The 13,297-nt window shown below is 59.9% G+C and overlaps 3 protein-coding genes across 3 annotated transcripts; 2 read left to right on the plus strand and 1 right to left on the minus strand.

Annotated features, from left to right (window-relative positions):
* Positions 1 to 519: 519 nt before the first annotated feature.
* CHLRE_04g215952v5 (uncharacterized protein) lies at positions 520 to 1,485 on the minus strand. Its single transcript, XM_043061695.1, has one exon. The coding sequence runs from the start codon at positions 984 to 986 to the stop codon at positions 705 to 707; it is 282 nt and encodes a 93-aa protein (XP_042925091.1). The 5' UTR covers positions 987 to 1,485; the 3' UTR covers positions 520 to 704.
* Positions 1,486 to 1,635: 150 nt separating this feature from the next.
* On the plus strand, positions 1,636 to 7,757 carry CHLRE_04g215900v5 (uncharacterized protein). Its single transcript, XM_043061694.1, has 9 exons — positions 1,636 to 2,321; positions 2,495 to 2,602; positions 2,879 to 3,011; positions 3,225 to 3,351; positions 3,643 to 3,727; positions 3,865 to 4,012; positions 4,489 to 4,749; positions 4,891 to 6,160; positions 6,289 to 7,757. Exons 1-9 carry the CDS (start codon positions 1,801 to 1,803, stop codon positions 6,492 to 6,494), a joined length of 2,859 nt encoding a protein of 952 aa, XP_042925092.1. The 5' UTR covers positions 1,636 to 1,800; the 3' UTR covers positions 6,495 to 7,757.
* Positions 7,758 to 8,905: 1,148 nt separating this feature from the next.
* On the plus strand, positions 8,906 to 13,296 carry CHLRE_04g215850v5 (uncharacterized protein). The gene is made up of 11 exons (XM_001698604.2): positions 8,906 to 9,319; positions 9,400 to 9,502; positions 9,570 to 9,661; positions 9,768 to 9,899; positions 10,020 to 10,205; positions 10,330 to 10,493; positions 10,646 to 10,802; positions 10,964 to 11,158; positions 11,303 to 11,494; positions 11,652 to 11,745; positions 11,915 to 13,296. The coding sequence occupies exons 1-11, from the start codon at positions 9,113 to 9,115 to the stop codon at positions 12,058 to 12,060; spliced, it is 1,668 nt and encodes a 555-aa protein (XP_001698656.1). The 5' UTR covers positions 8,906 to 9,112; the 3' UTR covers positions 12,061 to 13,296.
* Position 13,297: the final 1 nt, after the last annotated feature.

Consider the following 13,297-nt stretch of genomic DNA (forward strand, 5'->3'; position numbering starts at 1 on the left):
GCTTTATGGAGTTATTGAGCCGCGTCAGAGGGTGGTGAATGGACATGAACATGCTCGGCGGACCGTGCGAGACTGCTTGCGAGTGGTCTTTGTATGTTGTCATTGTGACATGTCCACGGTGGTTCTGGACGCGCATCTGACATCACCGGGGACGTAAGCTGGGGGGACCGCGTGCCCGCGGTTTCGTGTGCCCCGCAGCCGGTGGCCGGAGACAAGCGTCACATTCAGGCGTGCCCTTGAGACGAGCTGCACATAGAAGCTACTCACCTGGATGCTGATGAGCTGTATGGGGCTTTCGGGCGCGTTTGAGCCCCTTTCGCTATGGACTTGTGGACAGGCGGTCACACATGGTGACAGCCTCGGGACTGCAAGTATTCGTCCTCTCTGCTGTGGGGGGAAGTGGTGTGACCGGTGGCGGCGCCGTGCAAAGCCGGCAGAATGACACGACACGGCCAGCAGCATAGGCGGAACCTCATCAAGGCCTTGTGGTGTGCAACTGGTATAAATGCTCTACTGTGCCCCTGCATGGTCAGTGGTGCCGCTCCTTCCGCACACAGCCCCATCCAATGCTTGTACTTGCTCATCTGCACGCCGGGTTGCTTGTTGTCTGATGGGAAAGTGCTTGGCTCAGCGTCCAGGCACTGGAACGGTCGCCCACACGTGCGTCCTGCCCACACACAAAGCCACCAACCACTCACAACCTCTCACGGCGAGGGAGGCGGGGAATCAGCGGCATACGGCAAGCGCAATACCACGCCTTCACCAACAGCCCGAGAGATGAAAGGATGCGCAGACGGCACAGTGTCCCAACCCTTTGCAAGACCCTTTGGCCTGATACCCACAGTCACGAACGTCTGGAGACGACCCCAGAAGTCAGCTACGACGGCAAGTCCAATGCTCAGCACCCGGGCCGACGGCAGCTTCGCTCGCGCCGCCAGCCCGGCCATAGGGGAGCGAGGCACGGGCGGCTCGGGCGAACTAATCATGGCCACGGTGTGCACATTCCACACTCCATCCACGCTCCATTCACGCGTGCCTTCCCTTGCCACTGATTTCCAAGCCTCCCCTTGAACCTCAAGTACAGTTGACCACTCCGCGATGACACACACCCCTACGGCACTGGAGTCTTGTAACCACACACAGCATGGAGCGACCTCGACGGTTCCGCGGCAATCAGGCGGGCGAGCTGGCGAGTAACTGGCGACCGAGTTGCCAGCTTTCTTACCCCGGGCTGTTTGCCGTCAACATCATATGTTGCATCATCAGGGCTCGGCCGCTTAGCTCGCGACCTTGCGACAGTTATTTGCCGCCAGACCGCTTCCCGCTCCCGCCGATTTGGACCAGCAGCCTCGTTGAGATCAATAGGCAGTATCAAGTACTAATACATGACACTCGCGCTTTGCGCCGGTATTGAGTTTGGTGCCGACGAACCAGCACCGTGGACGCCTTCCTGCATTCTTGAACATAGATGGGCGTTCAATGCCCCTGAGCAATGGGGGGGGCGATGCCCCCAAGTGGGCTCAGCCTAAAAATCGTACTGCTGGTCGGGTGGGAGGATTCCGCTGGGGCTTTTATAAAATGACTGTAACCCTGTGATCTTTACTTAACATTAGCTGAGGTTCCTTTCTACCGGTTGGAACTGCCGGGCTGAAGGAAAGCGCTGTCTACCCTGGTCCACCCATGCCACGCACGTTCGCACTTGAGCAAAACCCAGTTCGCCTGACGCGCTGTTCTATTGCAGTCGCAACTCAGACGGGTGATTACGTACATTGCGACCGAAATCAACGACTTGCACAGGAAATGACCGCGGCGCGGTGCATGATCATGTTCTTGCTCCTTGCGTTGGCGGCACTTGAGACTGTTGCGGCGCAAGGCTCAGCCAATCCGACGACCAATAGCACCACATGCTCGGTTGGATACTATCGCCGCTCGGCGACGGACGCGACTTGTATGCCTTGCGCGCGCAACACCTACCGCAGCGCCGCGAATGCCTCGTCGGCATGCCTGCCATGCCCTAGGGGCTGGACCTCCGACATTGCCTCGGGCTCTTGCACCATCTGCCCAGCGGGCTACTTAGTTCCCACTACAGGACTGTTTGCGGGCTCCTGCGTCCCCTGCGCCAAGAACACATTCAGCAGTGTGCCTGGTTTTAGCGGCGCCGCGTGTCAGCCGTGCCCCGCACTCCAGTTCGCCTCCCACGGCAGCACCAGCTGTGCCGCCTGCCCGCCCGGCCGTTTCATTCCCACATCTGAGGATGATGCGCCTTCGCCTGATTATGTGGGAGACTGTGTGGACTGCGGTGTCAACACCTACAGCGACACGTGAGTAAGGCTGCCTCGACCCGTAATGCAGTACGGTATGATGCATGGTCAACTATGCGCTGCCTCGATATGGCTAAGCGACTAGGTAACCCTGCAGCAAGCAGAGACCAAATCCTCGCGGTGTTTTAAAGTGTCAAACCCCGCGCGCGTTACTTGGCCTTCCGTTCGTGCAGGCCCGGCTCCCGGTCTTGCAAGGACTGCCCAGCCGGCACCACTGCCATGCCTGGATCTTCTTCCTGTTCGGTGTGTCCCGTCGGATACGTGGTCTTTGAAGGAAACAGGTAGCCGGGGCTGGGGCCGGGGCTGTGGCCGGGGCGGGGGCTGGGGCCGGGGCTGGGGCCGGGGCTGTGGCCGGGGCCGGGGCCGGGGCCGGGGCCAAAGCCGGGGCTGGAATGCACTTGGGCTGGGTTGGGATTGAGCCCTTCGCTGATTTGGAGGCAAAGGAAGGTTCCAGCGTGTACCTTAAACTGTCCGCCTTGGACTCGATTCTTGCCTGGATCCCTCTTCGAAGATCAAATTTGCCCCAACGTCCTACATGTACACTTTCAACTGCACAGCTGGGACCCGGCAACATGTGAGCCCTGCCCTGCGGGCTACTACGGCGACACCACGGGCGCGTCCTCCTGCAGCAAGTGCCCCTTCGGCAGCACCAGCAGGCCCGGAGCCAGCTCCTGCTTCCTGTGCCCCGCGGTGAGTCGCGGCCAACGCCATTATAACCAAGATCGCTTTTTGCACATGTTGATCCCCAGCTCATTCCCAAGCATGCCTGCCACCTGCTCCTGGCGTGTACGTCAGTGCTTGAGAGCATGCACCAGGTCTAAGGTGCTTTCTTTTCAGATCCGTACGCCCCAGCCGCAAACCTCCTCCACCTCCATCCCTTCCCCCACCGCTATACACACACAGGGCTCCTACGTGGACAACGGGGTGTCCCGCAACGACAACCAATATGGCATGTGCAACCTGTGCCCGCGCGGCACCTTCAACCCCACACCGGGCTTCTCTGGGACCACGTGCCGGCCCTGCCCACCAGGTGCGAGGGCCTGGCAGTCTGGTGGTCTGGCAGTCTAGGGGTCTGGAGATGTGGACAGCATTCAGGCTGGCAGCACACGCGCGCTGCACTACAGCCAGTAAGTTGATAAACGGAAACGGGGTGTCCTCATGTAGGGCTTCCTGGTAAGTACTGTCGTGCCCACACAACAAATCGTACCGCGCGCGGGTCCGGGTTTGCTTCTCTATGTAGTGACAGCCCTAAGTTTTATCACGTTCTGGCAATGCACGCACGCAATGCACCCCACCCATACGGTAACTACCACGTGCACAGGCTCCAGCTCAGAGGAGGGCGCCACGGAGTGTGAGCTCTGCCCCGTGGGGACGACGTACGTCGATGATGGCGGCTATTGTAACAGGTGAGTGGGCAAGCAAGGGCCCGTGGGGCGTACATGGCAGGGCGATGACCCACTGGATACTACAGCAGCCAGCACCGGTATGCGCCAACTTCTATGCGCTGATGTTACGCATCCATGTGTATGTGCAACACGCGCAGGTGCCCCCGCAACACCTTTGCTGCCACGCCCGGCACGATCGGGGAGTGCGCGGAGTGTCCCGCCGGCAGCACTGCAGATGAGGGCGCCTCGCAGTGTGAGGTGTGCCCCGCTGGCAGCGCCGTCAGCTCCTACGGCTATTGCGAGACGGTGAGTCGCTGGTTCATATGAGGTTGGCGAGAGCCAGGAGCTCAAGGAGCATGTGTGCATGTCCTTTGTAACCCGAGCAATAGTGCAAGGCGTCTGATAAGAAAGGTCTTTCTGTGCTTAGTACTGAGTTTGTTGCCGACGGACGCACGCACGCACGCACGCACGCACGCACGCACGCACGCACGCACGCACGCACGCACGCACGCACGCACGCACGCACGCACGCACGCGCGCACGGACCCCACCCCCCACATGAATCGCTGCGCTCGGGGGGCTCAGCCCAAAAATGGAAACATGTAAAACCAGCGATTGGTCACGCACGCATGTCTGAAACCACACCAGTGGATAGTCTCAGTGGAGGCAAAAACCCCTTGCACTTACTTTGTGCGTGACTGTGTTATGAACGTACGACCCCGCACGCACTGACATGATCCTGGCTTAGTCGCTCCATCCTTTTGCCTATGCCCATCACGCAGTGCCCTAGGTTAACCTACAGCCCGACACCCGGCCGCGTGGGCGCCTGCTCCCCCTGCCCCACGGGTCACGTGAGCATCAATGGAAGCACTGCCTGCGAGATGGTACCGCCTGGCTCCTACCTGCAAGCGTACGACGGTACTGCACGGCTGTGCCCTATCGGCACCTATTCTGACACGTACGGGACTCTGGGCAGCTGCAAGGACTGCCCAACGGGCACCACTACAAAGGCGGAGGGCGCACGCAACGCCACGTACTGCAAGGTAGGTGCAAGACTGAAAAACAAACCGCGCACTGTCCTCGAATCCAGTGTGAAGCACTGCGATGCCTTGCACCATCATCAAACTCAGCACCATCCTGGCACCCACTTCCATGTCTATCTGTTCTCCTTTCCCACCTCGCAGCTGTGCCCGGCCGGCAAGTACATCAACGACGACGCCCGCTGTGTGGACTGCCCCGCTGACACGTACAGCGACGCCCCCGGTTCCACATCCTGCAAGTCCTGCCCGCCACGCTACGCCGCGCCCGAGGGCTCCAGCCACCCCGGCCACTGCCGCCTGTGCCCGCCCGGCCGCTTCTTCGCTGCCGGCCCTGACGGTCAACCCGAGGGCCGCTGCCTGCCCTGCCCCCGCAACACCTTCAGCAACGCGTCTGGGCTTGTGGCTGACACGTGCTCACCGTGCCCGTCGGGGACCACAAGCGAGGAGGGAGCAGACCAGTGTACGCCCTGCCCTGCTGGCAGTTACGTACGACAGGGCGTGCAGCTGCCCGGCGGTGATCCGTACACCGCAGAGGAGGCCACGTGCGTGCCCGCAGAGAAGGGCTTTTACACCGACACGGAGCGCTCTGTAGAGCAGCTGCCATGCCCTGTGGGCAGCACGACAACTGACACGGGCAGCACGGAATGTACGGCCTGCTCTGGCGACGCTAGTGGCAGCATCCAGGAGGGCGTGTCACTTTGCTTGGCCTGCGACCCCATCTCCGCCGCGGGCGCTGGCACCTGCACTGCAGGCAGCGGCCGCATTTCCGGCTGCTCAGCAGAGGACGCATGCGAGGTTTGCCCCGCCGGCACGATTGCCGCCTTCGCGCCCGACATGGGTCGTGACGCCTGTGTCCCCTGCCCCCGCGGCTCCATCTCCGCGACATCGGGCTCCACCGCTTGCACGCTGTGCCCCGCTGGCAACTCCACGGACCGCCTGGGCTCTTCCGCCTGCACTCCCTGCAAGCCGGGGTACTTCTCCGCGGATCCCGGAGGCATCTGCGCGCCCTGCCCTCCCGGCACGTTCGCGACTGGCCCCGGCGCCACCACCTGCAGCCCATGCGCCAACGCCACCACCCACTTCCTCCTAGCCCGCAGCGCCCAGTCCGACTGCCGCATCGCGCATGTGCCTGGCGGCCCTGGTCTGCCGCTGACAGAGACCATTACTGACTTCGTGTCGGTCACAGAGATTAGTCAGGCTACAAACGTTGTGTCTGTCCGCAAGACCACGCAATGGACGCCAGCACGGACAGTGACTGTCGTGCCCGGTGGTGCAGCCGTGCCGGCGCCTCCTGGGTTCACCCGCATTCGGACAGAGCGGACGGTTGGGGTTGAGGCAGAGCCTGCCCAGGAGTCAGAGGTGCAGCCACCCCAGCCCACCTTCGCGCGTACCTACCGACTGTTCAAGCTGTCAGGTGACTGCCTTCCCCCTTTGATGCCTCCTGTTCCACGTTGTGACCACGCCTAGTCTTGTATTCCTTGCGCGCAGCGCAAATTAGTGCGCAGCGAGCGCTGACTGAATGTGCACACGTTGTGATTGCAGGAGGCACCAGTGGCAGTGCGGGCGGCAGCACCACCTACGTGTTGCTGGTCACATACACGGATGGCGGCTTCAAAGTGTGCCAAGCGGCGCGGGCAGATGGCGCAAACGGCAAGCTGACCATGAGCTGCGAGCGGCTTCTGAGCAGGACTGCTTCACCCAACGGCAGCTCGGCTAAGACTGAGACGTTGAAGATTGTCGAGGCGTGATGGTGCTCCTTCGTACACGGGACTGAGATTGTAGGCGTGTGGAGTAACTGGTGTTTTGCAGCAGGCATGCCGCACGGTGCCGTACGCGCCAGGTGGGTACAGCAGGGTGCGCGCACTACTGCACCCTGCTTTCCTTGATGGATGGCAACAAGTATATATACATAGGATGCTTGCCTGCTGCTCATCAGAGTAACAACGTTATACATTTATATTTATATGGGGTTGGCCAGCAGCGGTGCTTTGTGCAGCATTCCTCGTACATATACATTGCCATGACACGTTTCACATACATGTGCCGAAACCTCGGGGTTCTATCGTAGTACTGCCTGTATTGAAGCTACTCGAAGGCGCTCTCACAAGATAACTCTGCTGTGCTTAAGTGTTTTGTAATAGTCTTTGCGAGCACAGGGGAAGGAAGCACGTTTGATGCCCTTGTGTATGTGTTGATTGTGCTCCTTTGTAACTGCATGTTGCACCAATGCGTGAGAGAGGAGTATATCTTGTTCAAGGGGTGTGAGCGTGGGGTGTGAGTGAACAGTTCTGTGTGGGGTGAGGGGGGTTTGAACTAGAGTGCATGGAAGACTTGATACCGTACACACAGTGCTCGTATCTTCCATTCACACTGTAGAAATTTGTCCCACACCGCCGAAGGCGGAGAAAGTTTTTGGGATTTGGGGCCGTGCTTCTACGGAGTGAAGACGTTTTGGCACGGATTTGGGGGTATCTTAAGACGTTTGGGGGGCTTGGGGGCTTGCCCCCTAAGGAAACGTTTTGGGGCGTAGATGTAGTAGATGCTGCGGGAGGGGTTATCTACGCTCTTTGACGCCGCGGGCCTGAGGGCATCTACAAGATACGGGCACTGCGTACACATGGTGCATGTGCGTCAATGGCGAGCAGCATAAATTTGAGCGGTCTAGAAAGCAGAGGGAGCTTCGAAGCCTCAAAGGCCGGTGTCAATCGTCCCGCATGGTGCCATCCACGTTCGTTCCCCTTTGCCCGGCAGCTCGTACTTAGCCAAAGCCAAGCTGGGCTGGGGAGCAAGTCAAGTACAGTCGTTTGGGAGTGCAAATGATGTTCATTGCTGCGTTGCTACCGGTGCTCAATGTGACGCCCTGGCGCGTGCTGTTAGACCCTGGAGGTGCCGTGCCGCGCCATGTTGGTCGCCCGCCGCCGGGCCATAGCGCGACAGTCAGTTCCAGGTTTTGCATCTTCGGGGAGCGGCAAGAACCGGGCACCAATGCAGGCCCTCAGGCGAGAAAGATTGGGCATTTCCGGGAATGTATTCTCGCCATGTGGGGCTGCATACGGTCCCTGAATCTCGCCAACTATATGCCTTTCCGCGCGGCTTTTGGGAGGCGATTTCAAGCGAAGCCCCCCCCCCAAAACGCTGAAATCTAGGCCTTTGTATGGGCCCCGGGCGAGAACGTGCGTTAGGGCCCTTCGCACCAGCAGCGGCGGAGGCCCTGGAATAAGATGCAAGGCCTGCAGCTGTGGCACTGGGCGCAGTTGTTGCACCGGTGGTGCTGCACCCATTGATTGACGGCAGGGCCCCGCAGAGGCATGCACATGGGGAGCAGAGAGAGCTCGCAAGTTCGCATGCAAGAGGAGGGTATTCTGCCCTCTATACCATCAGTGGGCCGGTGTCTGGTGAAGGTAGGGCGAGGCGGCACAGCATTATTGTTTAAGCAGTAACCACCCCGTGTGCCCAGGCCCCTCTGCATGTCCCATTGCACCCTTAGTGCCACAGTTGCTCAGTCGGTAAATGATAGCCACGGCGCAGGAGCGGACTTCCCTTCGTCTCTCATGCGGTATTACCGTATTTGTGGCAATGCAGTCGCCGTGCCAGGGCCCAGGGGAGGAATGCGCTGTCCTGCGCTCGGCCCAAGAGGCCGTTACTCCTGTCCATCCCTACTGCCCAGCCCTTCTTTTGTCAATCTGATTGGGCGTTATTGCAGTACCGTATTCACGGCCTCTGTAGGCCCTCGCGTGTAGGCATCCGCAGCCCAAGGCGCACTGTTCCTGACCCACGTGTTCCTGCGTGTTCTGACATGCCTGTCACAAGCATCGCCAGCAACGCCGCCAGTCCTCTACTCCTCGTTCCCTCCTGCACTATGTCTGGATAATTGTGACTATTCCCGCGTGCACCCTTGTCCCTGCACTTGCCCTGATTCACACCTGACATGGCTGGGCACATGGCACAAACTCACGGCAGCGCACGGGCAGCGCACGGGCAAACCTCTGAACTAGTTCGGGGATTATGCTCGCATACTTGCATAAGGCATGGGCATCGAGGGGTTTGGGACCTTGAACGCCAGACCCGACAGCTTTGCATGTGCAGGCTACCCGGCGGCGCAGCGAGCTGCGCGTTAAGAGTTAAGATGCTGAAATAACATGCAGTGTTGTGCTCATTTAAATGTGTGGCTGCTCGGTTTCCAGAGTTGCGGCCGGTGCCCATCGCTTTCAAATTATCGCCCCAATCGCGCCCTCGGCGCCACTTAAAGCAGCCCCCGCTCTTCTCGCCAGCCACGCAGTGACTTCCAACGCGACAGTCAACCACTTGCTGCACCTAGGTAGTTGCTTTCCGTCGTCCACCACTGCTCAAGAGCCACCGAGCAAAAATGCTGCGCCCTGACGCTTCCCGCAAGAAGGAGTACAAGAAGGGTATTGATGCGGAGGAGGCTCGCCGCAAGCGTGAGGACAACATTATCGCACTGCGTCAGAACAAGCGCGATGAGAATCTGCAGAAGAAGCGCTCGACCTTCGCCCCGGCCTCGGCCAACGCCAACTTCGGCATCGAGGACAGCACCAAGCATGCTGTTGGCCGCGTGAGTGGTGCTTCAGAGGGCAATATGTGTCTCGCGCGCGATCCCCCGCTCAATGTACCCCCTGCCTTTGCCGCCCGCAGCAACAGCTGGATGAGCTGCCCATGATGGTACACGGTGTGTTTAACGGCACCGTGGAGCAGCAGTATGACTGCACGCAGCGCTTCAGGAAGCTGCTGTCCATCGGTGAGTTGAGAACGGTCCCGCGCTCTTCTTGTCCCTCTGTTCGAAACGCGGGTGACGCTGGCTGCAGAGCGCAACCCTCCCATTGAGGAGGTGATCAAGACGGGCGTCATCCCCAAGTTTGTGGAGTTCCTCCAGCGCCACGACACTCCGCAGCTGCAGGTTGGCGTGGGGCCGCACTCGCAGATGTTGCACTTGGTCTTGCATTTATCCGTGTCATTGCCTGTATGTGTAGTTCGTTTAAGCGGTTATTTCATACTGCTAACAGTTTGAGGCTGCGTGGGCGCTCACCAACGTCGCGTCGGGCACCTCGGAGCACACGAAGGTGGTTATCGACCACAACGCGGTGCCCATTTTTGTTCAGCTGCTGGCCTCGCCCAACGATGACGTGCGCGAGCAGGTTGGTCGGGCTGCGTGCGTGGGGAAAGGGAAGGGGGGGGCAAGGCGGGGACGCCCGCACTCGAAGCTTCAAATGGCACGAAACACCGCCCTGACCTGATGCATGCTGCTGGACACACAGGCGGTGTGGGCTCTGGGTAACATCGCCGGTGACTCGCCGAAGTGCCGCGACTATGTGCTGGGCCACAACGCGCTGCCGCCGCTGCTGGAGCAGCTGAAGGAGAACAGCAAGATTTCCATGCTGCGCAACGCCACCTGGACCCTGTCCAACTTCTGCCGCGGCAAGCCCGCGCCCAACTTCATTGTGGTAGGTGTGGAGCTGCATCAGCACGGGCATGGGACTACTGGTCTGATGCAAAACTCCGGGCTGTGCCACCAGTGTCCGGTCTTGCCTCATGTCCCTTACCGTCGCCCTTCCGGCCCTTCCACAGACCCGCCAGGCGCTGCCCACGCTGGCCCGCCTGATCCACCACAGCGACGAGGAGGTGCTGACGGACGCGTGCTGGGCGCTAAGCTACCTGTCAGACGGCGACAACGACCGCATCGACAAGGTCATCGAGAGCGGCGTGTGCCGCCGCCTGGTGGAGCTGCTCCTGTGAGAGGGGATGTAGGACCGTCTGGGTTCAAATGTATCGAGCAGGGGCCTGGGTGAGATGGGGCAATGGTCTGTAGCGAGCCGGGCAGTGGTCTCACTCCGACACTTCTACCCGCATGATATTGACCTTCCCGTTGCTGCTACCCGCGCAGGCACACGTCGCCCGGCGTGCTGGTGCCCGCCCTGCGCACCGTGGGCAACATCGTGACCGGCAACGACATGCAGACGCAGGTCATCATCAACTGCGGCGCGCTGGCGTGCCTGCACAACCTTCTCATGACCAACCACAAGAAGAGCATCAAGAAGGAGGTGAGCTGGTGCCTGGCACGCAGCCCAGGCCTCTAGGGCTTGTATATTCAAAGCTGATGTATCACATTCGGTCCTGCTTCAATTTTTTCGCCACAACAACGCTTGCGTGTCCTTTTTGCTTCGTGCTCCTTACATGATGATGCACCTTGTATTTCCGCTAGGCCTGCTGGACCGTGTCCAACATCACCGCCGGCACCAAGGACCAGATCCAGGCCGTCATCGACAGCGGCCTCATCCCGCCGCTGATCGGCCTGCTGGCCACCGCCGAGTTCGACATCAAGAAGGAGGCGGCCTGGGCCATCAGCAACGCCACCTCGGGCGGCTCCAACGACCAGATCAAGTACCTGGTGCAGCAGGTGCGAGCCACTGGGCTATGCCCACATGCTGTGCAGCAGCAGCTGAGGTCCGGGCACCATGGTATGGGCACTCCGGCCCCGTCATCTTCTCCCTGTGGGGATGGTTGGCTGGCACTGAGTTTGTCCGTCTGTCCATCTGCACAGGGCTGCATCAAGCCGCTGTGCGACCTGCTGACGGTGGCAGACATCCGCATCATCACCGTGGCGCTTGAGGGCCTGGAGAACATCCTCAAGATCGGACAACAGGAGCGCTCCATGCCCGGCAGCGCCGGCGTGAACCCGTACGCGCAGATGATCGAGGACGCCGATGGCCTGGACAAGGTTGAGCACCTGCAGGTGTGATAGCCTTCGCGGCGCGCAGGGGGCTGCCTTATAGCGACATGTTCCGCGGCTGCGAGCTCGCGTGATGTTAGCTCAATCGGACAAACCTACTCGCCTGTAACGTGACCCCACAATCTGTTGACATCCTGGCCATACCCTGCCTGCTACACAGGACCACCCCAACGAGGACCTGTACGAGAAGGCGGTGCACATCCTGGAGACCTACTTCGACGTGGATGAGGGCGATGACCAGAACCTGGCGCCCGGTGAGTATTGACTGCGCTTCATATCTGTGCACGCTTAAATTTATACTTGCTTTACAGATCTGCATGCTCTGCTGTCCATCCGCTGGACAGTCTGCTTACAAGCAAGTACGCCGCACGACCTGGCTTGACGCTTGCCTTCGTTTGCTTTCGTCCTGCGTTATGCCCGCAGCCGTCAACCCCACCCAGAACACCTACGCCTTCGGCGTCAACCAGGCCCCTGCCCAGGGCGGTGCCTTCAACTTCGGCGGCGACGGCGACATGGGTGGCGGCGCGGCCCCAGCCTTCAACTTCCAGTCGTTCAACCAGCCGCAGTAAGCCTACCTGTCTGAGTGTGCACTGCAAGCGCGGTGCGCAGTGTCCGCCAGCAGGGCTGGGATGGCGGCGCTGTGTGTGTGTGTGCAGGAGGGTTCTAGGTCGCGCGTCCAGTACCACGTGTGCTGGGGCTCTCCGGGAGTCTGCAGGAGATCGTTGTTGCACTGGGCAGGGTGTACAGTGTGATAGGATGCCTGCAGGTTGGTGACGGGTTCGTGTGGGTGTGTGTGTGTGTGTGGGGGGGGGGTACATGAAGTCTTGATATAACGGTTCGGAGGTCACGGCATGGATGCACCGTGCCATCAAGCCGTGCTATTTACGCCTGCCTGAGGCCGACGGCCGACCGCGAAGAAGCAAGGGATGAACGTTTAGCAGTCCTCAAGCCGCTTGACAGCCACTGCTGCGGCAGCGCAAGATTCAGGGGACAATTAGAGTATGACCGTGTCCGTGTGTGTGCGTATCGTGGCACTGTCTATGCAGTGCATTTGGGGTGGGCCCAGCTGCATCTGCCGAACAAGAGCTCAAGGGCATCAGCGACCCTTGCACCCAATTTGAGAGTGGAGTTGTGGCGTGCCATCAGTGGGCGTGGGACTGATGCGTAGAGCCCGCGGAAGGACGCCAGGGTGTGAAGGTTGGGGTCGTCGCCAATTTTTGAATGTTTCGGTGTTGCCGAATGGGTGATTATATTATTACATTCTTACCCTTCCCATTCGTCAACACCTAAACCGTGTGTGTTAGGAAGACGTGCTGTTGACGTCAAGCGTGGCGTAAGTGCCAGTCAAGGTTACACCGGGTTTCACTGAGTGCCCTCGTCGTGCGATATCAATTTGTTTTGTTCGTTTGGTTTTTTTATGTGCGTGTAATGCGCGGGCCAATGGTTGTCCTCTATTCTTTCGCGGGAGGAGTGGAGACGTCCTTTCCGTTGGAGTGTGTGTGTCGAACCGAACCCGGGTGGCAAACAAGGCGCCAGACAGTTCCGCAGGATTAGGAGCTGCTGACCCAGTGTTGTCTCCGGTGTCGCCGCGTGGCGTGGCGTGTGTAAATGACTTCTGTAGCCGTGCAGTTAAACCTGTGACGTCTACTGTGCCTGTCAAAGTCAAGTGCTGGGTCCCAAGTCTCGTGCCAGTCCGTTCTCGGCATGTCAGAGATGCACGTCTGGTCCATGCCTCGCGTGCATGGATTTGGTGGTCTGGAAGTTGCATGGCCATGTGGCGAAGATCGCTGTAAGGCCCTCAGCAGC

This window comes from Chlamydomonas reinhardtii, chromosome 4 (genome assembly GCF_000002595.2).
Source record: "Chlamydomonas reinhardtii strain CC-503 cw92 mt+ chromosome 4, whole genome shotgun sequence".
Lineage (NCBI taxonomy): Eukaryota > Viridiplantae > Chlorophyta > Chlorophyceae > Chlamydomonadales > Chlamydomonadaceae > Chlamydomonas > Chlamydomonas reinhardtii.

What these genes read in the sequence shown, in the direction of transcription:
- CHLRE_04g215850v5 (XM_001698604.2), top strand. Translation starts at nt 9,113, where the DNA reads ATGCTGCGCCCTGACGCTTCCCGCAAGAAGGAGTACAAGAAGGGTATT. An exon ending in ACGACACTCCGCAGCTGCAG is followed by an intron (nt 9,662 to 9,767) that starts GTTGGCGTGGGG and finishes TACTGCTAACAG; the next exon opens with TTTGAGGCTGCGTGGGCGCT. An exon ending in TCAAGTACCTGGTGCAGCAG is followed by an intron (nt 11,159 to 11,302) that starts GTGCGAGCCACT and finishes CCATCTGCACAG; the next exon opens with GGCTGCATCAAGCCGCTGTG.
- CHLRE_04g215900v5 (XM_043061694.1), top strand. Translation starts at nt 1,801, where the DNA reads ATGACCGCGGCGCGGTGCATGATCATGTTCTTGCTCCTTGCGTTGGCG. An exon ending in GTCAACACCTACAGCGACAC is followed by an intron (nt 2,322 to 2,494) that starts GTGAGTAAGGCT and finishes CCGTTCGTGCAG; the next exon opens with GCCCGGCTCCCGGTCTTGCA. An exon ending in CCTGCTTCCTGTGCCCCGCG is followed by an intron (nt 3,012 to 3,224) that starts GTGAGTCGCGGC and finishes ATACACACACAG; the next exon opens with GGCTCCTACGTGGACAACGG.
- CHLRE_04g215952v5 (XM_043061695.1), bottom strand. Translation starts at nt 986, where the DNA reads ATGATTAGTTCGCCCGAGCCGCCCGTGCCTCGCTCCCCTATGGCCGGG.